The sequence below is a fragment of the Musa acuminata genome, unplaced genomic scaffold, assembly GCF_036884655.1.
Source record: "Musa acuminata AAA Group cultivar baxijiao unplaced genomic scaffold, Cavendish_Baxijiao_AAA HiC_scaffold_331, whole genome shotgun sequence".
Lineage (NCBI taxonomy): Eukaryota > Viridiplantae > Streptophyta > Magnoliopsida > Zingiberales > Musaceae > Musa > Musa acuminata.
This window is the reverse complement of record NW_027020588.1, coordinates 1-27,500: the sequence shown is the minus strand read 5'-3', so window position 1 is coordinate 27,500 and position 27,500 is coordinate 1. Positions and strand designations below refer to the sequence as shown.

Sequence of the window (27,500 nt, the reverse complement as noted above, 5' to 3'; positions counted from 1 at the left end):
TTTACCAAGGGTTATAGTCATAGCGATCCTCCTATTTAACTACTTCAACCATTTCCGAACACCTCATATCATTTCCAAGGCATACGATAGTTCGATTATCTGTGGACGATTTCTCGTTCCATGCCCCTTACAATGGGTTTCGAAGATACAAATTCTTCTTTTCTATTGGGCCACAAACCAATCTAAGTAAATAAATCCACGAGCTCGATTCGATTAGTCTTTATACCTTATCTTATACTTATCTTATAACTTATACTATATAAAATAAATTAAGTATTTGAACCCGGAATTGTCCTATGACTCATATTACAGTTACAGAGTATATCTTTTAACGGGTCAAACAAACAAAAAAAAGAAAATTCACTGTTTTTTCCTGCCCCTAAACTAGATTAAATATTTAAATAATGGTAGACTGGAAATGAAAGTAAAGTCCCTTTCTCGCATTCGTTCTCTATTGCATTGGCGGAAGAACAAAACAATATCTGATTCTGAAATCAAGGAAAGATATTGAAAAATATATTTTCGAAATAAACTTTTATATGTAGCGGAAAAGAATATCGATTTATTCCCATGGAGCATTCAGTAAGAAGAAGATTCATTAAATCGGAAATATCGACAAATTCCTGACTTGCGTGGTCTAAGGAAATAAAAAAATCCGCTTGTACAATTTCATCTATATCGAATTTTAATATCAGAATAGCCGATATAGTCGTCATTCAATGGGTTAGGTCCACTTACTTTTTCTTGATTTAGAATTTGATGCTGGGTTTGATAAAAACAATGGAGAAGTAAGAATACTTTGGTTTGGCGATTCATAATAGCGATTGGACATCTAGAATATTCCTGTCCAAAAACAAAAATTTGAATAATTAGACATGAAGAGGACTACTTTGTCAGTACAGAGTAGACTAGTTCTAATAACTACAATTATTCATTATTATTTATACTAATAATAATGAATAATGTTTCACTTTTTAACTATAACTCGTAATAATCAGAAGTCATTATAATGGTGGTTACCCTTTTCTTTTTAGAAATAAAAAGAAATCTCTATTCTCCACCGAAAAACAAAGACTCAAACTTTAGTTTAGTGGAAAAAGCCCCTTATCGGATTTGAACCGATGACTTACGCCTTACCATGGCGTTACTCTACCACTGAGTTAAAAGGGCTTGTTTTATTCGATTCATGAATTATAGCCTTTTTCCATTATGAGTCTACTGCATAATATATGTACATGATATATACATATATGCACATAATATATACATAGTTCATTTAGGAGCAATCAATTTGATTTACCCCCCAAAAGTAAAAAGTGGGCAAATTTTTTATTTTTTTTTTTGATAAAAATAATGCAGTGAATTGTTTCAAGACCGACCCCGCTTGTTTACCTTTACTGACTCATCAAAACAAGATTCACTTGATTGATACATGTACCAATCTGACATCGACATAGATTCGATAGATTTTCTTGAATCATGTGATGAGGGTATTCGTACCCTGAACCGAATTCTTATAAAAAAATAAAAAAGAAAAAAGGAAAATTTCTATCGTTTTTTAATTTTCTGACTTAATGTGAGATAGTGATAGGCATATTTTATCTGAACAATGAACGAAGCAATGAGTTAAGTTAAAATTAATGAGTTAAAATTGAAGAAAAGAAATTAAGTGGGGTTCTACCCCCTTTTCTGTTCTGTCGGACCAATCACTGCCTGAACTGACGGAGTCCTGTACCTCCTTTCGCTATATAAAATAGTATGGGATGGTTCATTCATGAACCATCAAATCCAAAACAAAATTCTATGGAATCATAACATAAAAGTAGAAAAGAGTGTTCAGATCTAGTCATATCATTAGATTATATTGACAATTCCAAAAAACTACTCATACTATCATCATAGTATGATGACAGTTGGGCGGATATGCCCCTATCGTCTAGTGGTTCAGGACATCTCTCTTTCAAGGAGGCAGCGGGGATTCGACTTCCCCTGGGGGTACTACGAAAGGAAGTTGATCATGGATTATCAATAAGCCTAGAAGGAATTCTTCCTGGGTCGATGCCCGAGCGGTTAATGGGGACGGACTGTAAATTCGTTGGCGATATGTCTACGCTGGTTCAAATCCAGCTCGGCCCAAAAATTCGCCGCTCCATGAATATGATATAACCAATGATATAACCAATTTGTCCCCCAGAAACAAAAATACCTGATCCGTAAAAGAGAAAGAGTCCATTTTTGTTTCTCTATCCATGTTTTTCTCATTCGTTCTGATCTTTTCTTTCTAACGATCTAGATTCATAATACTTAATCAAAGCAAAGATTATGAAAGGAAAAATCGTTTTTTCTCAATGAAAGGTTGATTATCTATTTTTGGCAATAAAATAAAATAAACACAGGTTACTAGTAATCCGTGTCACTTTCACTATAGTCCATATCTATGTGTTCTATGTGTATATGATATCAGTTAGTATATCATTCGTGTCTCTGTTACAACGCGACGAAGAAAATGTTTTTCTGAAACCATTAAGAATATGTATACCATACACCTCGCTGGGATTGTAGTTCAATTGGTCAGAGCACCGCCCTGTCAAGGCGGAAGCTGCGGGTTCGAGCCCCGTCAGTCCCGAACTAGGATCCGACCGATGAATGGAGAAATGAATTTATCTATTTTCCGTGAAAAAGGAGACAGGGGGCAAGATCTAATCCCCAGTGGAGATCCTTATTTCTTTTGTTTTTCATTTCGCATTTATCATCAGACAAATACAGGAATTTCCATTTCTTCCACTAGTGCCGAGTGATAAGGGAGAGACATAACATATATAGATTCGTACAATCGGTGGTATTCCTATATTTAGTATTTTAAGAGATACTCGTCTGACTTTCTTTTTCGATTTTCTTGATAAATGAAATAGAATAGAGTGCTCCTATTTTTACCGAGAGTACATACGCAAATTGTATTCGTTTATTGTACAATACATAATGAACTTAACATAATTACCTCGACAGAGTACTTGTCAGGTTAAACGACAACCCTTTTTAGCTTCGACTTTGTTTGTGTATCCTCAATGACTAATTGGAAACAATCTATCTCATTCTCATTTAAATTGCACACTGAATTTTTGATGTATGCCTTCCAGTCCCAATCGAAGAAAGAGATACTAATCAAATAAAAGAAAAGACCAAGCAACGTTCCTTTTTATTAAATTTGTTGGAATTATATTAGATCTTTTATACTTAACCCGTCCTTTTTCCATCTCACTTCTACTCTTTGGATCTGTGTGTGATTCATAGAATACCAGTCATATAATACCTCATAATTGTATGTACATAATTGTATGTATAAGTATAACGAAGGAGGAGTATATAAGGAAGACGGTAGGGTTATTTATAGAAAAGAAAAAGTGGAAAAGGATGAAAATTCAATGGGATTCTTTATTGGATCAGGAATCCCATTTCAGATTTAGTATGGATAAAGGATCTTCCTATGTTATACTATTCAATTCTCGACGATGAATCGATTTGATAGATCAGATATTGTTATTCATAATATTGATCCGATTCAGTATCATCAGGATGCAATTCATCCCATTGAATTTACAGGAATCAAATTTCTCATCTCTATGGGATTAGATCCCGAGTTATTGCGAAGTAAAAAAACAATGAGATTATGGAAGTAAATATTCTCGCATTTATTGCTACTGCACTGTTCATTCTAGTTCCTACTGCCTTTTTACTTATCATCTACGTAAAAACAGTCAGTCAAAATGATTAATTTGACTGAAACTTGATTTATTAGTTCTTATCAATGATTGAATAAATGAAAGAAACGGATTCAAACTCCAAGTCTTAAATGAAATGATCTGTCTGGAATCATAAGTATCTGAGATAATAAGTATCTGAGATAGTAGTATCTGAGCCGAGATAGTATGGTATAGTATTTATTATCCTATTAATGATTTTCATAGAAAGTTGTACTGTATACAGATATAGGCTTTTATATAGAGAAAGCCTATATCTAGGTCAATATACAATATGTATGTACATAGATTAGATGTATATCTAAATAGTACATCAAAATAACAGTCCAATTCTATTATTTTTTTGGCTACATTTACTTGTGTGGATTTCGATCAATTCAAAATAATTGAAGACCAACTCTTCTAATTCCTGGCTTTCTTAGAATTTATATATATATAGGTATAGGTCCCGAGATCTATCAAAGGAATCAATGGAGCAAGACAAAAAGAGTATGGGCATATTCTACTATAAATTAAATAAAAAAAAAGATAAAAGAAAACGAAACCAAAGAAAAGAATCTTTTTCTTTTTTTAGATTTCCCATCTCAAGAAGTCATTGCTTGATCTATTAACAGATGATCTGCGGAGTTCTATTCCATGATAACTTCTTCAGATTTGAAAAAGAAGTAGATTAATAGAGTAGACCTTCCCAATTTTTTATGCTTAAACATGACATGAGATGAGTCAAAAAAAGCATAAAAAAATCTCTAGGAGTCTAAAAAAAAGGTGAAATGCGCGATATGTGGATCGCTCAACGGAAGAAAGATCTAATCTTATTATGTGTAGAACCTCTTTGGACAACAACTAGTCATTTCCAATAGAAAGTATGTATTGTCGTAATCTAATATAATTAGAATAGCGGAACGGCTTTCTCTTCTCTTAGAACAGTAAAAGTAAAGAAAGAGGGAAACAAATAAAGAAAAAAAGAAAAAACCAATTTCAGATTTTTTCTTTTTGTAATATCCATAATTCTGGTAAGAGCTGGTTTATCAAAATAGAATATTTAGGAAGAATTCGGTTGGAAAAAATTTCCTATCATGCGTAGATTTAGGTTTCGAAATACAACTATAGTAATCATTCATTCTTTGATCGAATGGTTATTATTCATTATTGTATTTTCTTATTCATTACTGTATTTCAGTATAATTTTGAAACAGAGACATTCTTTTTTTAAAGCTTTGCAAAACGATCAATTAAACAATTGATAGAATTCAATTACTCAATCGATTACTCGATTAGTAGTACCCCTAGAGTCCACTCCTTCCCCATACTACGAGTGAGAGGGAAAATGTAAAGACTACCATTAAAGCAGCCCAAGCGAGACTTACTATATCCATATAAATTATGTCTCCTATCTCTATGAAGGAATTATTCCATTATTGATCAATAATCATAGTGGAATCAATGGCGCAGAGTCAAAATGGAATTCTGACTTAACTTAAGGCTATTGATGAACCAATCCAATGAATCTACTCGTAACAAGATTATAAGATTTCTGGTAGAATCGGGAAGCATTAAGCATAAATACAATACACACACCTTTTCTCGGAAAATGAAATAACAAAGGAATACTCCTATCCCAATGGAACATGTAGGAGTACTAAGACCTATTGTTTGTTACCCTTTTTCATAAGCAAAAGACATCAAAATATACCATCAAGATAGATAACTATCTATCAGATACCTCTATTTCCTATTTGATCTAAGCCTTACTGTTTTTTTTGTGAAAGAATGGGGAGACACCATCACCAGTATTACATACATTCTTTCTTTTTTTCGTAATCCCCCTATCTTACACGGGCAAAGAAATTCCTACACGGGCAAAGAAATTTTTTTGTTTCTTCAACTTTTACTTTTACTCTTTACTCAATAAGAGCCGACCAACTATCCTGATTGAATGTTTGAGTACTCAGAGACTCTCGTGAGTCTGGATACAAAGTATCTTCAGTCCTTTCCACAACTTCTAAATTGATTTCCCATCAGCCTATCCAATCGAATTCCAGACAGAGTCAGTAGACACAACGGTGGTAGTGTAAAATAATTAGGAATTCTTGATAGTCTTTCGTACAATCTCTTCTTCAATCCTAGTAGCAAAAATGGAGTGTCCTTTAGGAACCTTTGGATACCAAGATTTCCGACCTCTTACTTTCGTAGTTTTGAATCCCAGAATTTACTTTCACTATTTATTTATTCTACTTATAAAATAAATGTCCGAACCAATCATAATCATATTAAAATCATAATCATATTAATAAGTAAGGCTTACTTCATCCCTATTTGTACCGGTTTGGGCCACACCCAAAGCCCGGATTTTTAGAAAAAAATTGACTTTCTTTAAAAAAATTGACTTTCTTTATAGAACTACAGATTCTAAAAATAAAGTATCGATAGGCTTATCCTTTTGCCTCTCCTTCTCCGGGGACAGAATTCGTCGAGTTAAATCAGCAGAATAAGAAATCCCAAGTTTTTTGTTGATCAGGCGACACCCAGATTTGAACTGGGGATAAAGGATTTGCAGTCCCCCGCCTTACCACTTGGCCATGTCGCCAAACCAAATTCGATCCAAATAAGATAAAAAATAGATTTCTGGTCAAAGACTGAAAAATTCAGGGCAAATTGGAACCATTAACTATTTGTTTTGTTGTTTTGAATTAGCGAAAGGTTCTTCAATTTGTATCTCAAATTGTTGCGTTTCCTTAATGGCATAACAAAATCAAATTGATTTATGACTAATTCAGTATCAATTATTTTCAATAATCAATCTTTTTCAATTTCAATTATAACAATATAAATTATAACAATATATATGTGTATATGTAAACCTCAAAACAGAAATTGTTACACAGATACCGCTCTTATGTACATATCCCATATCCCTATAGAGAATCGTCGTGCCTTCTTTTTTCATTTTCTATATGCAATAGAAAAAATAGGAATTATGATATAGTGCGACCTGACTTCTGTTGCCACAAGTGAAATTACGATAAAAGATGTGATATGCGGACAGGTAGATAGCTATATTGGCATGCACTTAATAAATATTACTCCTATTACGCAATTCAATCATATTCTATATATTCTACTAGCAAAAAAATAATTCGAAATTTTTTTTGAACATGAAATGAAACTCAAATAAAATTAAGTATGCTAAAAAGGGAAACTCTATATTGTTCCTGTTGTACCTGTCGCAAATTCGAACTTGCGTCGAAAATGCTCTTCATTCCTCTGTCTCATTTCCGTTCATACGTATGAAATACATATATGGTATATGGAGTTGGCTAAAATTTCATGTGATTCAGTAAACAGAATATACATTCCATCATTGCTAGATCGATCCGTATGGTTCGATAAATAGTGAGCTAATAATGGGATTTTTCAATAAACAGGAAACTTAAGATTAAGATGCTCCGGAATGATGGAAATGAGGGAATGTCCACAATACCTGGATTTAGTCAGATCCAATTTGAGGGATTTTGTAGGTTCATTAATGAGGGCTTGACGGAAGAATTTCATAAGTTTCCAAAAATTGAAGATACAGATCAAGAAATTGAATTTAAATTATTTGTGGAAAGATATCAATTGGTAGAACCCTTGATAAACGAAAGAGATGCTGTGTATGAATCACTCACATATTCTTCTGAATTATATGTACCCGCGGGATTAATTTGGAAAACCGGTAGAGATATGCAAGAACAAACCGTTTTTATTGGAAACATTCCCCTAATGAATTCCCTGGGAACCTTTATAGTAAATGGAATATACAGAATTGTGATCAATCAAATATTGCAAAGTCCTGGTATTTACTACCGTTCAGAATTGGACCATAACGGAATTTCTGTCTATACCAGCACAATAATATCAGATTGGGGAGGAAGATCGGAATTAGAAATTGATAGAAAAGCAAGGATATGGGCCCGTGTAAGTAGGAAACAAAAAATATCTATTCTAATTCTATCATCAGCTATGGGTTCGAATCTAAGAGAAATTCTAGATAATGTTTGTTACCCTGAAATTTTCTTGTCTTTCCCGAATGATAAGGAGAAAAAAAAGATTGGGTCAAAAGAAAATGCTATTTTGGAATTTTATCAACAATTTGCTTGTGTAGGCGGGGATCCGGTATTTTCTGAGTCTTTATGTAAAGAATTACAAAAGAAATTTTTTCAACAAAGATGTGAATTAGGAAGGATTGGTCGACGAAATATGAACCGGAGACTGAATCTTGATATACCTCAGAACAATACATTTTTATTACCACGAGATGTATTGGCTGCTGCGGATCATTTGATCGGAATTAAATTTGGAATGGGTACACTTGACGATATGAATCACTTGAAAAATAAACGGATTCGTTCTATAGCGGATCTGTTACAGGATCAATTCGGACTGGCTCTTGTTCGTTTAGAAAATGCGGTTCGAGGAACTATATGTGGAGCAATTCGGCATAAATTGATACCGACTCCTCAAAATTTGGTAACTTCAACTTCATTAACAACCACTTATGAATCGTTTTTTGGCCTACATCCTTTATCTCAAGTTTTGGATCGAACTAATCCATTGACACAAATCGTTCATGGGCGAAAATTGAGTTATTTGGGTCCTGGAGGATTGACGGGGCGAACTGCTAGTTTTCGGATACGAGATATTCATCCTAGCCACTATGGACGTATTTGTCCAATTGACACGTCCGAAGGAATCAATGTTGGACTTATTGGATCCTTAGCCATTCATGTGAGGATTGGCCATTGGGGATCTATAGAGAGTCCATTTTATGAAATATCTGAAAGATCAAAAGAGGCACAGATAGTTTATTTATCACCAAATAGAGATGAATATTATATGGTAGCAGCGGGAAATTCTTTGGCCTTGAATCGGGGTATTCAGGAAGAACAGGTTGTTCCAGCCCGATACCGTCAAGAGTTCCTGACTATTGCATGGGAACAGATTCATCTTAGAAGTATTTTTCCCTTCCAATATTTTTCTATTGGAGCTTCCCTCATTCCTTTTATCGAGCATAATGATGCGAATCGGGCTTTAATGAGTTCTAATATGCAGCGCCAAGCAGTTCCGCTTTCTCAGTCCGAGAGGTGCATTGTTGGAACTGGACTGGAACGCCAAACGGCTCTGGATTCGGGGGTTTCCGCTATAGCCGAACACGAGGGAAAGATCATTTATACTGACCCTCACAAGATCATTTTATCAAGTAATGGGGACACTACTATAAGTATAAGTATTCCATTAGTTATCTATCAACGTTCCAACAAAAATACTTGTATGCATCAAAAACCTCAGGTTCCGCGGGGTAAATGCATTAAAAAAGGACAAATTTTAGCGGACGGTGCGGCTACAGTTGGGGGGGAACTTGCTTTAGGAAAAAACGTATTAGTAGCTTATATGCCATGGGAGGGTTACAATTCTGAAGACGCAGTACTAATTAGCGAACGTCTGGTATATGAAGATATTTATACTTCTTTTCACATCCGGAAATATGAAATTCAGACTCATGTGACAAGCCAAGGACCTGAAAGAATCACTAAGGAAATACCACATCTAGAGGCTCATTTACTCCGCAATTTAGACAGAAATGGAGTTGTGATGCTGGGATCTTGGGTAGAAACAGGTGATATTTTAGTAGGTAAATTAACACCTCAGACAGCAAACGAATCGTCGTATGCTCCAGAGGATAGATTATTACGAGCCATACTTGGAATTCAGGTATCCACTGCAAAAGAAACTTCTCTAAAACTACCTATAGGCGGAAGAGGTCGCGTTATTGATGTGAGATGGATCCGGAAAAAGGGGGGTTCCTGTTATAATTCAGAAATGATTCGTGTATATATTTCACAGAAACGTGAAATCAAAGTAGGTGATAAAGTAGCTGGAAGACATGGGAATAAGGGTATCATTTCAAAAATTTTGCCTAGACAAGATATGCCCTATTTGCAAGATGGAACACCTGTTGATATGGTCTTCAACCCATTAGGAGTACCATCACGAATGAATGTGGGACAGATATTTGAATGCTCGCTCGGGTTAGCGGGGGATCTGCTAAAGAGACATTATAGAATAGCACCTTTTGATGAGAGATATGAGCAAGAGGCTTCGAGAAAACTAGTGTTTTCCGAATTATATGAAGCCAGTAAGCAAACAAAAAATCCATGGGTATTTGAACCCGAATATCCGGGAAAAAGCAGAATATTTGATGGAAGAACAGGAAATCCTTTTGAACAACCTGTTCTAATAGGAAAGTCCTATATTTTAAAATTAATTCATCAAGTTGATGATAAAATCCATGGACGTTCTAGTGGACATTACGCACTTGTTACACAACAACCCCTTAGAGGAAGGGCGAAGCAAGGGGGACAACGAGTAGGGGAAATGGAAGTTTGGGCTCTAGAGGGATTTGGTGTTGCTCATATTTTACAAGAGATGCTTACTTATAAATCTGATCATATTAGAGCTCGTCAAGAAGTACTTGGTGCTACGATCATTGGAGGAAGAGTATCTAACCCAGAAGATGCTCCAGAATCTTTTCGATTGCTCGTTCGAGAACTACGATCTTTAGCTCTAGAACTGAATCATTTCCTTGTATCTGAGAAGAACTTCCAGATTAATAGGAAGGAAGCTTGATCTGAATGAATCAGAATTTCTATTCTATGATTGACCGGTATAAACATCAACAACTTCGAATTGGACTAGTTTCTCCTCAACAAATAAAGGCTTGGGCCAACAAAATTTTACCTAATGGAGAGATAGTTGGAGAGGTGACAAAGCCCTATACGTTTCATTATAAGACCAATAAACCAGAAAAAGATGGATTGTTTTGTGAAAGAATCTCTGGGCCCATAAAAAGTGGAATTTGTGCTTGTGGAAATTATCGAGTGATTGGAGCTGAAAAAGAAGACCCGAAATTTTGTGAACAATGCGGGGTGGAATTTGTTGATTCTCGGATACGAAGATATCAAATGGGATACATCAAACTCGCATGTCCAGTGACTCATGTGTGGTATTTGAAACGTCTTCCTAGTTATATCGCGAATCTTTTAGATAAACCCCTTAAGGAATTAGAAGGCCTAGTATACTGCGATGTGTGATTTGATCAAAATTTTCGATTTTACAGATTCGGACTGAGAAACTGTCATCCCATTCAATCCGATTGGGGTGCCCCCGGCTCTGACATGTGTTTTGGGAGAAGTAAAAGTAACACGAAACTCAGAATTATAGGTGTATTCAATACTTCCAAATGCAAGGGGAATTGATCCATGGTCGATTCCGTATAAATAGGAATTGCTAGTTATACCTCGTGAAAAAACACTTTTTTGTGGAATCAGCTATTCCATTTCTTTATAGAGAGATTCCGTTTAAGCAAGCAAATATAGTATGGTTACAGAAGTCTATCTATCGCATATATGCTTCAAGGGGCATCATGGGATAACCATCGAGGTGAGTAGGGACCTAAAGGATCGAATAGAACGATATATAGACAAGTAAATCCCTTACGAGTCCCAAAGTATTCTTTTAAGGGGATTCATCATTTGACGGGAAGTAGACTACTCAAAAATCCTACATTATTTTGTCATAAGTAATTCGGAAAATGAAAGTAAAAAAAGAAGAATGAATCGTTGGTCCTTAGTGGGAACTTGAGTAAGGAGTAGTTCTTTGTTTGTAGGGTTTTTCGAACAAACTTTTTAAATAAGAAAGAATCCCCTTTTTGAGGTAACTACTTGAGCCGGATGAAAGGAAACCTTCACGTCCGATTTTAAAAGGGGGAATCCAATCCTACAGGAACCTATCTCGATTTTTCTTTTGCTAGGCCCATAGCGAAAAAACCTACTTTCTTACGATTACGAGGTTTATTCGAATATGAAATCCAATCTCGGAAATACAGCATACCACTTTTTTTTACTACCCAAGGCTTCGAGACATTTCGAAATCGAGAAATCTCTACAGGAGCAGGTGCTATCAGAGAACAATTAGCCGATTCAGATTTGCGAATTATTACGGGTAATTCATTAGTAGAATGGAAGGAATTAGGGGAGGAGGGGTCCACTGGAAATGAATGGGAAGATAGAAAAATTAGAAGAAGAAAGGATTTTTTGGTTAGACGCATGGAATTAGCTAAACATTTTATTCGAACAAATGTAGAACCAGAATGGATGGTTTTGTGCTTATTACCAGTTCTTCCTCCCGAGTTGAGACCAATCATTCAGATAGATGGGGGTAAACTAATGAGTTCGGATATTAATGAACTCTATAGACGAGTTATCTATCGGAATAATACTCTTACCGATCTATTAGCAACAAGTAGATCTACGCCAGGGGAATTAGTAATGTGTCAGGAGAAATTGGTACAAGAGGCCGTGGATACACTTCTTGATAATGGGATCCGTGGACAACCAATGAGGGATGGTCATAATAAAGTTTACAAGTCATTTTCAGATGTAATTGAAGGCAAAGAGGGAAGATTTCGTGAGACTCTGCTTGGTAAACGTGTCGATTATTCGGGACGTTCCGTCATTGTCGTGGGTCCTTCGCTTTCATTACATCAGTGTGGATTACCTCGAGAAATAGCAATAGAGCTTTTCCAAACATTTGTAATTCGTGGTCTAATCAGACAACATGTTGCTTCTAACATAGGAATTGCTAAAAGTAAAATTCGGGAAAAAGAACCCATTGTATGGGAAATACTTCAAGAAGTTATGCGGGGGCATCCTGTATTATTGAATAGAGCACCCACCCTGCACAGATTAGGCATACAGGCGTTCCAACCCTTTTTAGTGGAGGGACGCGCTATTTGTTTACATCCATTAGTTTGTAAGGGTTTCAATGCAGACTTTGATGGGGATCAAATGGCTGTTCATGTACCTTTATCTTTGGAAGCTCAAGCGGAGGCTCGTTTACTTATGTTTTCTCATATGAATCTCTTGTCTCCAGCTATTGGGGATCCTATTTCCGTACCAACTCAAGATATGCTTATCGGACTCTATTTATTAACGATCGGGAATCGTCGAGGTATTTGTGCAAATAGGTATAATCCATATAGATATAGTTGCGGAAACTACCAAAATAAAAAGGTTGACAATAAAAAAAATGACTATAGGTATACGGAAAAGAAAGAACCCTATTTTTCTAGTTCCTATGATGCACTTGGAGCTTATCAACAGAAACGAATTAGTTTAGATAGTCCTTTGTGGCTCCGATGGAGACTAGATCAACGTGTCATTGGCTCAAGAGAAGTTCCCATCGAAGTTCAATATGAATCTTTGGGTACTTATCATGAGATTTATGGGCACTATCTAATAGAAGGAAGTGTAACAAAGGAAATCCGTTGTATATACATTCGAACTACTCTTGGTCATATTTCTTTTTATCGGGAAATAGAAGAAGCCATACAGGGGTTTTGTCGAGCCTACTCATACGCTATCTAAACTAAGAAATCAGATTAGGCGATGTTCGTGCCCATGGGAATTCGGGTCTCCCCAATTTCACTGGTATCATAATTTCTGAATTTCTGCGTGAATCAAGATTGAGATTGAGGAAAGGAAGTTTTCGAATCACTAACTCAGGTCCATTGTCGAATCCTACTTAGCAGAATAAATATAAGAGGTACTGTACTTATGGCAGAACGGGCCGATCTGGTCTTTCACAATAAAGTGATAAATGGAACTGTTATGAAACGACTTATTAGCAGGTTAATAGATCATTTCGGAATGGCATATACATCACATATCTTGGATCAAGTAAAGACTTTGGGTTTCCAACAAGCCACTGCTACATCTATTTCATTAGGAATTGATGATCTTTTAACAATCCCTTCTAAGGGATGGTTAGTCCAAGACGCTGAACAACAAAGTTTTATTTTGGATAAACACCATCATTATGGGAATGTACACGCGGTAGAAAAATTACGTCAATCCATTGAGATATGGTATGCTACAAGTGAATATTTGAGACAAGAAATGAATCCTAATTTTCGGATGACTGATCCTTCTAATCCAGTATATCTAATGTCCTTTTCGGGAGCTAGGGGAAATGCATCTCAGATACACCAATTAGTAGGTATGAGAGGATTAATGTCGGATCCCCAAGGACAAATGATTGATTTACCCCATTCAAAGCAATTTACGTGAAGGACTTTCTTTGACAGAATATATAATTTCCTGTTATGGAGCCCGCAAAGGAGTTGTAGATACTGCTGTACGAACATCAGATGCTGGATACCTCACACGTAGACTTGTTGAAGTAGTTCAACATATTATTGTACGTAGAACAGATTGTGGCACTATCCGAGGTATTTCCGTGAGTCCTCGAAATGGGATGACGGAAAAAATTTTTGTCCAAACACTAATTGGTCGTGTATTAGCGGACGATATATATATCGGTCTACGATGCCTTGCCACTCGAAATCAAGATATTGGGATTGGACTTGTCAATCGATTCATAACCTTTCGAGCACAACCAATATATATTCGAACCCCCTTTACTTGCAGGAGTACATCTTGGATCTGCCAATTATGTTATGGTCGGAGTCCTACTCATGGCGACCTGGTCGAATTGGGAGAAGCTGTAGGTATTATTGCGGGTCAATCAATTGGGGAACCAGGAACTCAACTAACATTAAGAACTTTTCATACCGGTGGAGTATTCACAGGCGGTACTGCCGAGCATGTACGAGCTCCTTCTAATGGAAAAATAAAATTCAATGAGGATTTGGTTCATCCCACACGTACCCGTCATGGGCATCCTGCTTTTCTATGTTCTATAGACTTGTATGTAACTATTGAGAGTCGGGATATTCTACATAATGTAAATATTCCACCAAAAAGTTTTATTTTAGTTCAAAATAATCAATATGTAGAATCAGAACAAGTGATTGCTGAGATTCGTGCTGGAACGTCCACTTTTCATTTTAAAGAGAAGGTACGAAAACATATTTATTCTGAATCAGAGGGAGAAATGCACTGGAGTACCGATGTCCACCATGCACCTGAATATACATATGGTAATGTTCATCTATTATCAAAAACGAGTCATTTATGGATATTAGCGGGAGGTCCGTGCAGATCCAGTATAGTGTCTTTTTCGCTCCACAAGGATCAAGATCAAATGAATGTTTATTCTTTTTCTGTCGAAGAAAGATATATCTCTGACCTATCAATGACTAATGGTCGAATAAGACATAAATTGTTGGATACTTCTGGTAAAAAAGATAAGAAAATTATTGACTATTCAATAAGACCTGATCAAACGATGTCTAATGGTCATTTGAATTTCATATATCCTTCTATTATCCAAGGGAATTCTTATTTCTTGGCGAAAAAGCGAAGAAATAGATTCATCATCCCATTACAATACAATCAAGAACGAGAGAAAGAACTAATACCCTGTTTTGGTATTTCGATCGAAATACCAAAACAGGGTATTTTACGTAGAAATAGTATTCTTGCTTATTTTGATGATCCACGATACAGAAGAAGCAATTCAGGAATTACTAAATATGGAACCGTAGAGGTCAATTCAATCATAAAAAAAGAGGATTTGATTGAGTATCGAGGACCAAAAGAATTTAGTCCGAAATACCAAACGAAAGTAGATCGGTTTTTTTTCATTCTCGAAGAAGTGCATATCTTACCCGGATCTTCGTTGATAATGGTCCGGAACAATAGTATCATTGGAGTAGATACACAACTCGCTTTAAATACAAGAAGTCGAGTAGGCGGATTAGTCCGAGTGGAGAGAAAAAAAAAAAATATTGAACTAAAAATATTTTCCGGAGATATTTATTTTCCTGGAGAGGCAGATAAGATATCCAGGCACAGCGGCATTTTGATACCACCGGAAACAGAAAAAAAAATTTCTAAGGAATCAAAAAAATGGAAAAATTGGATCTATGTCCAACGGATCACACCTACCAAGAAAAAGTATTTTGTTTTGGTTCGACCCGTAGTCACATATGAAATAGCTGATGGCATAAATTTAGCAACACTTTTTCCTCAAGATCTCCTGCGGGAAAAGGATAATGTCCAACTTAGAGTTGTCAATTATATCCTTCATGGAAATGGCAAGTCAATTCGAGGAATTTCTCACACAAGTATTCAATTAGTTCGGACTTGCTTAGTATTGAATTGGGATCAAGAGCAAAAAGGTTCTCCGGAAGAGGTTCACGCTTCCTTTGTTGAGGTAAGAACAAATGATCTGATTCGAGATTTCATAAGAATTGAGTTAGTCAAGTCCACTATTTCGTATACCGGAAAAAGATATGATAGGGCAAGTTCCGGATTGATTTCCGATAATGGATTAGATCGCACAAATATCAATCCTTTTTTTTACAAGGCCAGGATTCAATCACTTACCCAACATCAAGGTACTATTGGTACATTGTTAAATCGAAATAAGGAATGCCAATCTTTGATAATTTTGTCATCATCCAATTGTTTTCGAATTGGCCCATTCAATGGTTCAAAATATAACAATATGACAAAAGAATCGGATCCCATAATCCCAATTAAGGATTTGCTGGGTCCCTTAGGCACTATTGTACCTAAAATAGCAAATTTCTATTCATCTTACCATTTAATAACTTATAATCAGATCTTGTTAAAGAAATATTTGCTACTTGACAATTTTCAACAGACTTTCCAAGTACTTCAAGTACTTAAATACTGTTTAATAGATGAAAATAGGAGGATTTATAACCCCGATCCATGCAGTAACATCATTTTGAATCCATTCCATTTGAATTGGCACTTTCTCCATCACGATTATTGGGAAGAGACATCTAAAAAAATTCGTCTTGGACAATTTTTTTGTGAAAATGTATGTCTATTCAAATACGAACCACACGTAGAAAAATCTGGTCAGATCATAATTGTTCATGTTGACTCCTTAGTTATAAGATCGGCTAAGCCCTATTTGGCCACTCCAGGAGCTACTGTTCATGGCCATTATGGAGAAATCTTTTACGAAGGAGATACATTAGTTACATTTATATATGAAAAATCGAGATCTGGTGACATAACGCAAGGTCTTCCAAAAGTGGAACAAATCTTAGAAGTACGTTCTATTGATTCAATATCGATGAACCTCGAAAGGAGAGTTGAAGGTTGGAACGAAGGTATACCAAAAATTCTTGGAATCCCCTGGGGATTCTTGATTCAAGCGGAGCTAACCATAGTTCAAAGTCGTATCTCTTTGGTTAATAAAATCCAAAAGGTTTATCGATCCCAGGGGTACAGATCCATAATAGACATATAGAGATTATTGTACGTCAAGTAACATCAAAAGTGTTGGTTTCAGAAGATGGAATGTCTAATGTTTTTTCACCTGGGGAATTAATCGGATTGTTGCGAGCGGAACGAGCGGGGCGCGCTTTGGACGAAGCGATCTCTTATCGGGCAATCCTATTGGGAATAACGAGGGCATCTTTGAATACTCAAAGTTTCATATCCGAAGCAAGTTTTCAAGAAACCGCTCGAGTTTTAGCAAAAGCTGCTCTACGAGGTCGTATTGATTGGTTGAAAGGCCTGAAAGAGAACGTTGTTCTGGGTGGGATTATACCCGTTGGTACCGGATTCAAAAAATTAGTGCACCGTTCAAGGCAAGACAAGAACATTTATTTGGAAATCAAAAGAAAGAATCTATTCGATTTGGAAATGAGAGATATTTTGTTACACCATAGAGAATTATTTTGTTCTTACGTCCCATTTCCATGAGACATCAGAACAATCGTTTACGCGATTTCATGATTCCTAAGAGCAGATTCTTTTACTTTAACTATCTTTTCACTTTTAACTATCTGTCTTTTAACTTAACTATCTGGTCCGAGTATTGATTTGGTAAAAAAAAAATAAGTAATTAAAAGACATTAATGGTTTGTACCGTGTATCAACGGTTAATTCCCGGTAGAAGGTTCCATCGGAACAATTATTTATTTCAAAGTACCTCGTCTCTTTGTTAAAAAAATAAAAAAGAAAAAACAAAAAGGAAGTGTGGGGAAAAATGACAAGAAGATATTGGAACATCAATTTGGAAGAGATGATGGAGGCCGGAGTTCATTTTGGTCATGGTACTAAGAAATGGAATCCTAGAATGGCCCCTTACATCTCTGCAAAGCGTAAAGGTATTCATATTACAAATCTCACTAGAACGGCTCGTTTTTTATCAGAAGCCTGTGATTTAGTTTTTGATGCAGCAAGTAGGGGAAAAAACTTCTTAATTGTTGGTACCAAAAATAAAGCAGCGGATTCAGTAGCATCAGCTGCAATAAGGGCCCGGTGTCATTATGTTAATAAAAAATGGCTCGGTGGTATGTTAACGAATTGGTCTACTACGGAAACGAGACTTCAAAAGTTCAGGGATTTAAGAGCAGAACAAAAGATGGGGAAACTCAACCGTCTTCCCAAAAGAGATGCCGCAATGTTGAAGAGAAAATTATCTGCCTTGCAAACATATCTCGGCGGTATCAAATATATGACGGGATTGCCTGATATTGTGATCATCGTTGATCAGCAAGAAGAATATATGGCTCTTCGAGAATGTGTAATTTTAGGATTCCGACGATTTGTTTAATCGATACAAATTGTGACCCCGATCTCGCAGATATTTCGATCCCAGCCAATGATGACGCTATAGCTTCAATCCGATTGGTTCTTAACAAATTAGTATCCGCAATTTGTGAGGGCCGTTGTAGCTATATAAGAAATCGTTGATTATGATTAAGAATAATTAGTTAATTATTTGGGGATTTTATAGATTTATTGGATCGGTTACTATTCTTGAATTAAAAAAAAGAAAAAACAAAATGGAAATGTGGGCATATTGATAATATGTTATGATGTTATGTGATTTCTTGGTATCCTATGTAATTTCTTGATATCCTAAATATACGATTGATGAATACAATTAGTGATTCAAGTTGGTGAGTTGAGAAAGAGATGGTTGAATCAAAATAATTTATTTTTTGAAGTTCAATTTTTGTTAGAGGACCATATGAATGTTATACCATGTTCCATTAAAACACTCAAGGGGTTATACGATATATCGGGTGTAGAAGTAGGCCAACATTTCTATTGGCAAATAGGAGGTTTACAAGTCCATGCCCAAGTACTTATCACTTCTTGGGTAGTAATTGCTATCTTATTAGGTTCGGTGATCCTAGCTGTTCGGAATCCACAAACCATTCCGACCGGCGGTCAGAATTTCTTCGAATATGTCCTTGAATTTATTCGAGACTTGAGCAAAACCCAGATTGGAGAAGAATATGGTCCTTGGGTTCCCTTTATTGGAACTATGTTCCTATTTATTTTTGTTTCTAACTGGTCAGGTGCTCTTTTACCTTGGAAAATTATACAGTTACCTCATGGGGAGTTAGCTGCGCCCACGAATGATATAAATACTACTGTTGCTTTAGCTTTACTCACGTCAGTCGCATATTTTTATGCGGGTCTTAGCAAAAAAGGATTGGGTTATTTTGGGAAATACATTCAACCAACTCCAATACTTTTACCAATTAACATCCTAGAAGATTTCACAAAACCCTTATCTCTTAGTTTTCGACTTTTCGGGAATATATTGGCTGATGAATTAGTAGTTGTCGTTCTTGTTTCTTTAGTCCCTTCAGTAGTTCCTATACCTGTCATGTTTCTTGGATTATTTACAAGTGGTATTCAAGCTCTTATTTTTGCAACGTTAGCTGCGGCTTATATAGGTGAATCCATGGAGGGTCATCATTGACTAGCTTTCAAAATAGTCTTTTTATTATTATTTTTTATTATTATTATTAAGTAAGTTTATCCCAATTCATGCGTGGTTCAAGATAATCCAATTGGTTGGGGAACATAATAACGTATTACTATATGACTTAGAGTTTTAGGAGAAAAGATGGACGGTATTACAGAATTGTAAAAAAAAAAGAAGGGTTGGGGAGGTTATACTAGATGTATGTAATGTCTATAAGCTCGGACCCCGTCTATGTTTCTAGGAATGATTCTAGAATCCGATTTAATCTAAAAAAAATGCGGGTGGTTTACGTTATGGAAGAAACAAATATATATGTCATATTAGAATGACATTAGATATTCATTAGTTATATAAGGCTATCCCTATCATCCTATATAACATCACTATATTACATAATTACATGCTATTACTTAATTACATGCTATTACTTAATTACATACTATTACTATTTTTATAATCATAACTTCTACTCTGTAATCATAATATAATCCTATACATAATATAAAATATAATCCTATACATAATATAATCCTATAATGATAATATAATATAATAATAATATTAATATAATAATAATATAATAAATATAATAATAAATAATAATAAATAAATAAATAAATATAAGTAAATAAATATAAGTAATAAAATAAGTATTAGTTAACATTAATAATTAGTTTAATAGTTAATATTAATATAAGTATTAATATTCATATGTAAAATATCTAAGTATCAATTAAGTATTAGTTAATATAATCATTTATAATTATATTATCGATAATTATTAGTATTAATTATTACTATATATTGATATTGGTACTACTACATACTTTTATATTACTACATATTGATATATTGATATTGATTTGTATTGGTATTAATTTGATTGATATTGATTGCAGCTCACACTGCATTTAGTCACACTCCATTTAGACGGATTTCAATATCAGTCCTTCTATTTTGTCTGTGATTGTGGATTGAATGAACAAAGAGATGAACTCAAGAATGGTGTAGTAAAGAACGAAGAATTAAATGAAAGAGTGGTTCGAAACAAAGAAATACAATAGTTAGAACTGTATGCATATGGATTTACAAAAACTCCATTATGGGTAAAAACGAGATAGTTGTGACGATTCAGTTCAGTAATTTAGTAATATTATCATTTCAATTCGGAGTTTTTAGTTACTTCGGACCGCTGGATCTTAATGATAAAATGAGTAATAATTCATTGGTTGATTGTATCATTAACCATTTCTTTTTTTTTGTGCGAGGAACTTACCATGAATCCACTGATTTCTGCCGCTTCCGTTATTGCTGCTGGATTGGCCGTGGGGCTTGCTTCTATTGGACCTGGAGTTGGTCAAGGTACTGCTGCAGGCCAAGCTGTAGAAGGTATTGCGAGACAACCAGAAGCAGAGGGTAAAATACGAGGTACTTTATTGCTTAGTCTAGCTTTTATGGAAGCTTTAACAATTTACGGACTGGTCGTGGCGTTAGCGCTTTTATTTGCGAATCCTTTTGTTTAATCTAGAAATAAATAGAAAAAAGTACCTTACATACTTTTTTCTTATTTTATTAACTTTAACTTGGAATTGCCCTTTGCTTCTTCGAATTATATTTACACTTTACTTATAAATTACTTATTTGTTGAGACAATACGCCAGGAAGGGCTGATTTGAGGATGAGGAATTACCAGATTCGCTTGCTTTCTTCCTTTCTGTCCTTAGCTTAGTACAATAGAAAACTTTTTTACTTTCATTGTTCGAAGCGTTTCAACAAACGAAATAGTTATCAATTGATATGAGATCTAAGACCTAAGTAAAGTATCTTATTGGAAACTTCTTGAAAACTTAAAAAATAATAAATTTCAAACAAATGATTTAATCTATTGCCATTAAATAAAGTGGAAATGAAATTAATAAAAAGAAATCGATCAAAAAAAGGCGAGTGAAGTGATACAAAAAGAACTCTGTTCTTTGTTAGTCCTATCCATAAGAGAGGGGAGCATATGAAAAATGTAATCGATTCTTTCGTTTCCTTGGGTCACTGGCCATCCGCCGGGAGTTTCGGGTTTAATACCGATATTTTAGCAACAAATCCAATAAATCTAAGTGTAGTGCTTGGTGTATTGATTTATTTTGGAAAGGGAGTGTGTGCGAGTTGTGTATTTCAAGAATAGGTTGGATCCATCCAGCTGCACTTTATTTATGGTATTTATAGGAGAAATAGGAAAAAGGTGCACGATCTCGACGAATTACTTCTGAATAAATTAAGAAATCATATGTAAGAACCATAGCATTTCGTGACTTATTGGTAAATCCACTTTGATTCTCTATCAACCAATAATGTGAGACCATTAACATGGTTAAAGCTAAATTGTTTAAAGTCCAGGTAAAACATGGTACTCTTTCTACCACTTCTACCACTACGTTAGTAACGAAATGGTTAAAAAAAAAATAGTTGGTAATTTATTTGATTTGATATAGAACACTCATATCGATAAAAGAATTTGAACCATTTACTAGAAAAATGAGCACTTTGCTTTTTTTATCTAATGCCGAAATGACGACCTATGTATAAAAAAAGAGGAATTTTTGGACTTGAAGAAACAAATAAAAAATATAATAATTATTATTTTCATTTTTTTAAAATGAAAAATGAAATAGAATTCTAAAAATGAAAATGATAAATAAAATACAAAACAAATATAAATAAAATACAAATAAAGAAACAACTTTGCTGACAATTCTAGATTTTTGTCTGGTCTAGTCGGAAGAGTCCTCCTGATATTCTGGTCTTGTATCAGTTTTGACATCTTTGAATACAAACAGAAAAGAGAGGGTAGGCTCATTACATTAAAAAAGATATGGGAATACCCACACCATAAATAAAACATTAAAAAAGATATGGGAATACCCACACCATAAATAAAATAAATAATTGAGCGTGAGAGCCAAATGAATCGAAAGATTCATGTTTGGTTCGGGAAGAGATCATGGAAGTTTTGAAATTAATGATAAGATAATCTACTTTCATTAAATGATTTATTAGATAATCGAAAACAGAGGATTTTGAATACTATTCGAAATTCGGAAGAATTACGTAAAGGGGCCATTGAGCAGCTCGAAAGAGCCCGGGCTCGCTTACGTAAAGTGGAAATGGAAGCAGATGAGTATCGAATGAATGGATACTCTGAAATAGAACGAGAAAAACAAAATTTGATTAATGCCACTAGTAATAGTTTGGAACAATTAGAAAATTACAAAAATGAAACCCTTCAGTTTGAACAACAAAGAGCGATTAATCAGGTCCGACAACGAGTTTTCCAACAAGCCTTACAAGGAGCTCTAGGAACTCTGAATAGTTGCTTGAATAGCGAGTTACATTTCCGTACGATCCGTGCTAATATTGGCATTCTCGGGGCCATGCAAGAAATAACTGATTAGCCCTTCTTTTTTTAGTTATAGTTTAGGCATTATTTTTATCTTTTCCTTCCTAAAAAGAATAAAGAAACACTAATGGTAACCCTTCGAGCCGACGAAATTAGTAATATTATTCGTGAGCGTATTGAACAATATAGTAGAGAAATAAAGATTGTGAATACCGGTACCGTACTTCAAGTAGGCGACGGAATTGCTCGTGTTCATGGTCTTGATGAAGTAATGGCAGGTGAATTAGTAGAGTTTCAAGAGGGTACAATAGGCATTGCTCTGAATTTGGAATCAAATAATGTTGGCGTTGTATTAATGGGTGATGGTTTGATGATACAAGAGGGAAGTTCCGTAAAAGCAACAGGACGAATTGCTCAGATACCTGTGAGTGAGGGTTATTTGGGTCGTGTTATAAATGCTCTGGCTAAACCTATTGATGGGAGAGGTGAAATTTCAGCTTCTGAATCTCGGTTAATTGAATCTCCTGCCCCAGGTATTATTTCTAGACGTTCTGTATATGAGCCTCTTCAAACGGGGCTTATTGCCATTGATTCGATGATCCCTATAGGACGCGGTCAGCGAGAATTAATTATTGGGGACAGACAGACCGGCAAAACAGCCGTAGCCACAGATACGATTCTCAATCAAAAAGGTCAAAATGTAATATGTGTTTATGTAGCTATTGGTCAAAAAGCATCTTCTGTGGCTCAGGTAGTGACTACTTTCCGGGAAAAGGGGGCGATGGAATATACTATTGTGGTAGCCGAAACGGCGGATTCACCTGCTACATTACAATACCTCGCTCCTTATACGGGAGCGGCTCTGGCTGAGTTTTTTATGTATCGTGGACAACATACTTTAATAATTTATGATGATCTCTCCAAACAGGCACAAGCTTATCGCCAAATGTCTCTTCTATTAAGAAGACCTCCCGGTCGTGAAGCTTATCCAGGAGATGTTTTTTATTTGCATTCACGACTTTTGGAAAGAGCCGCTAAATCAAATTCTAGTTTAGGTGAAGGAAGTATGACCGCTTTACCGATAGTTGAGACTCAATCTGGAGACGTTTCAGCTTATATTCCTACTAATGTAATTTCCATTACAGATGGACAAATATTCTTATCTGCCGATCTATTCAATGCTGGAATCCGACCTGCTATTAATGTGGGTATTTCCGTTTCCAGAGTAGGATCCGCAGCTCAAATTAAAGCCATGAAACAAGTAGCCGGCAAATCAAAATTGGAACTAGCGCAATTCACAGAGTTAGAAGCCTTTGCACAATTCGCTTCTGATCTCGATAAAGCTACTCAGAATCAATTGGCAAGAGGTCAACGATTACGCGAGTTGCTTAAACAATCCCAATCAGACCCTCTCGCAGTGGAAGAACAGATAGCTACTATTTATACCGGAGCGAATGGATATCTTGATCCGCTAGAAATTGGACAGGTAAAGAAATTTCTCAGTCAGTTACGTAGCTACTTAAAAAACAATAAACCTAAATTTCAAGAAATTATATCTTCTACCAAGACATTCACCGAGGAAGTAGAATTTCTTTTGAAGGAAGCTATTCAAGAACAGATCGAACTGTTTTTACTTCAGGAACAAACATAAATTTCTTACTTTTATTCTATTCTTGGTATATTCTATTCTTAGTACAAGAGTAATCATTGAGAAATAGTTCTGATTCGAATGATTCAAAAAGGGTTTCTTAGTATAGCCATTTTTAAAAAGTATAGCCATTTTAAAAATAGATGGAAATAAATTGCGTCCAATAGGATTTGAACCTATACCAAAGGTTTAGAAGACCTCTGTCCTATCCATTAGACAATGGACGCTTTTCATTCCTATTTTATTTTTTTGTATTCTTACTTTCTTTTGTTCGGATAAAAAATCAAATTACACGGAAAATATTTTAGGGAATAAAAAAGAATGCATATCTAAATTGATGGTGCATGTATGTATAATACATAATAAGATGTATAATACATAACATAATAAGATGTATAATACATAATAAGAAATATGGAGCGGGTAGCGGGAATCGAACCCGCATCGTTAGCTTGGAAGGCTAGGGGTTATAGTCGACGTTGCTTGATCACTTTTAACGTCTCTAATTCAAACCGAACGTGAAATTTTGATTTCATTCGGCTCCTTTATGGAAGATTGATGTATTCCTAGAGAAAATTAGATCCATAACATCTATGTCAGCCTTTCTGTCTGAATGTATCCCAAACTACTCGCTTACTAGATGATCCCTCTAGAGGAGAGGGATTATACCAAATCCGTCTAGTCTAGTTACTTCGTTCCCTATTTCCACTCGCAGGATCCCGAGGAAAAGAATTTGGTTTCCACCGAGCTGAAACAATATGCTGATGGTTCTAGTAAACCAAAACCACCCTTTTCTAGCTTGTTTGGCTTCAATTTCCCTTTTACAACACCAAAATTTAAGATCTAGTTACGATTGGAAATAAACTTTTGTATCTTCATCCATAGATCCTTTATTCATACTCATTCGATTGGAAGAATTGATCCAATTCAAAAAAAATTATGTTTCACGACTCCATATACATAATCCAATTTTCTTATTCAATTTCGAAAATAGAATTTCTAATTGGACTTTGGATACAAATCGTGAGAATGTATGTTCTTCCTCAAATATGCTATTGAGAGGTAAAGGATTAAACCCTTTTAAGAAATAAAGTTTTTGATCGGAGTATGCAAAAAACCGAGAGACCCCTTAACTTTTTAAGTTGTTAATAGAACGAATCACACTTTTACCACTAAACTATACCCGCTACATATACATTATTGTATATGAATGGACTATTTGTCGAACAAGGGAGTGAGACGCAATCAAGATAGCATTAAAATTATAACGTTGACACATATTTAGTCCCGCCAGCCAGGGACTTAAAAGGCGAAGAGCACAAAGCTTTTCTAAATAACATATATAAATTTAAAAAACAGTATAAAGTTATACTTATACTTTTCCTTTGCTGGATTGCTGGCATTCTCAGTCTGTCTGAAGGGGTCATTGAAGCTGGACAAAAAAAGAGGTACTGGCCCGGCCAGTACTTAACTAGGACCAGGCCGGGAGAATAAACCTTTCGTACAAAATTAAAGAAGTAAGGTTTCTTTCTATTGGAGATACCTGTTTCGAATCTTATCTAAATGGAATTCTTGATCAAATTCGTTCTTGACTTACTCTTAACTTACTTAAATGAAACTTAAATTAAATTACGTAAATGTAAATTAACTTAAATATAAATATAATTATATAATTACTTATATAATTACATTACTTAAATTATTAAAATTAACTTAACTTAATATAAATATAATTATATAATTATAATTATATAATTACTTAATTATATAATTACTTATAATATAATATTATTATAATATAATATTATTAATTACTTAATTATATAATTACTTATAATATACAATTACTTATAAAATTACTTATAATATAATATTATAATATTTAATATTATAATATTTAAGAAATTTTTTATTACATAAAAAAAACCTTTAATTTGTTTTTTCTTTACTTTAATTGAAAATAAAATTTCAATTCCTTTAACCTTTAAATTTAGATTAGAATTTATTAATAATTTTAATTTTTAATTATTCACTTTTATTTTTTTTTTATTTCATCTGTAATGAAATCTATTCTATAATTAGAAATTTTAATAGAATGTTTCATATTTCTAATGATAATGTTATAATTATAATGTTTAATATCTTTCTTAAATTATAATGTTTAATATCTTTCTTAATAAAAAATATTATATTAATGTCTTTCTTAAACTTAATAATTAATATCTTAAAAATTAAAAATTTTTTCTTTTTTATTATTTTCTTTTCTTTTTTTATTTAATTTCAATTTAAATTGAAATAGTTAATTTCAATTTCATTTGAAATTTTATTGAAATTTCAATTTTATTTAAATTGGGAGAGATGGCTGAGTGGACTAAAGCGGCGGATTGCTAATCCGTTGTACGAGTTATTCGTACCGAGGGTTCGAATCCCTCTCTCTCCGCCCGCTCTGATTACTTGATACTTTCGATTTCGAAGGAATTTCGATTCCTTTATTTTTTTATAGGTAAAGTGAATATATGGAATAGATAAAATAATAAGAAAAAATTAGAAAAACAAAGAAAACTCAATTTTTTTTTATTCCTCACGTCCAGGATTACGTCCCGGATCATTAGATAAGAATCCGAAGATGAAGAGAGAAACAAAGAATATCACTACTGTGTAAACAAAGAGTTTGAGAGTAAGCATTACACAATCTCCAAGATAAGATCATTTTAGAAAAAGGGAATAGATTACCTATTTTTTCTTTTTACCACATATACTATTTTGTTTGATTTGACATCATACCCCCCAAAATGGAGTTTTTTGATTTGAAAAGAAAAAGAAAGTCACTTTTACGAATTTCTTTGTAATAAGATTTTTATTCCTTCCTCACAAAAATTTTCTTGTCATATCGACAATTAGGTATTGTAGGGGACCTAGACCTAATAAACTC

The 27,500-nt window shown here is 34.5% G+C and overlaps 3 protein-coding genes and 4 non-coding genes across 7 annotated transcripts in view; 4 read left to right on the top strand and 3 right to left on the bottom strand.

The window, feature by feature from the left end:
- LOC135657974 (DNA-directed RNA polymerase subunit beta) overlaps positions 1-10,529 on the top strand; it is a 14,890-nt gene extending 4,361 nt beyond the window's left edge. Inside the window, exon 1 of the mRNA XM_065176055.1 lies at positions 1-10,529. This exon is cut by the window's left edge and continues 4,361 nt beyond it. Within this exon, the coding sequence (XP_065032127.1) occupies positions 7,200-10,424 (3,225 nt within the window). The 5' untranslated portion in view covers positions 1-7,199 and the 3' untranslated portion in view covers positions 10,425-10,529.
- Positions 1,099-1,170, bottom strand: TRNAT-GGU (transfer RNA threonine (anticodon GGU)). The gene has a single exon. It is a non-coding gene; the product is annotated as a tRNA-Thr (tRNA).
- On the bottom strand, positions 6,275-6,345 carry TRNAC-GCA (transfer RNA cysteine (anticodon GCA)). The gene has a single exon. It is a non-coding gene; the product is annotated as a tRNA-Cys (tRNA).
- Positions 10,279-17,781, top strand: LOC135657975 (DNA-directed RNA polymerase subunit beta'). Its single transcript, XM_065176056.1, has 2 exons — positions 10,279-10,882; positions 11,594-17,781. The coding sequence occupies exons 1-2, from the start codon at positions 10,430-10,432 to the stop codon at positions 13,220-13,222; spliced, it is 2,082 nt and encodes a 693-aa protein (XP_065032128.1). The 5' UTR covers positions 10,279-10,429; the 3' UTR covers positions 13,223-17,781.
- Positions 17,782-18,516: 735 nt separating this feature from the next.
- Positions 18,517-25,763, top strand: LOC135657980 (ATP synthase subunit a, chloroplastic). The gene has a single exon (XM_065176060.1). The coding sequence runs from the start codon at positions 18,783-18,785 to the stop codon at positions 19,524-19,526; it is 744 nt and encodes a 247-aa protein (XP_065032132.1). The 5' UTR covers positions 18,517-18,782; the 3' UTR covers positions 19,527-25,763.
- TRNAR-UCU (transfer RNA arginine (anticodon UCU)) lies at positions 24,724-24,795 on the bottom strand. Its single transcript has one exon. It is a non-coding gene; the product is annotated as a tRNA-Arg (tRNA).
- Positions 25,764-26,920: 1,157 nt separating the features above from the next.
- Positions 26,921-27,008, top strand: TRNAS-GCU (transfer RNA serine (anticodon GCU)). The gene has a single exon. It is a non-coding gene; the product is annotated as a tRNA-Ser (tRNA).
- Positions 27,009-27,500: the final 492 nt, after the last annotated feature.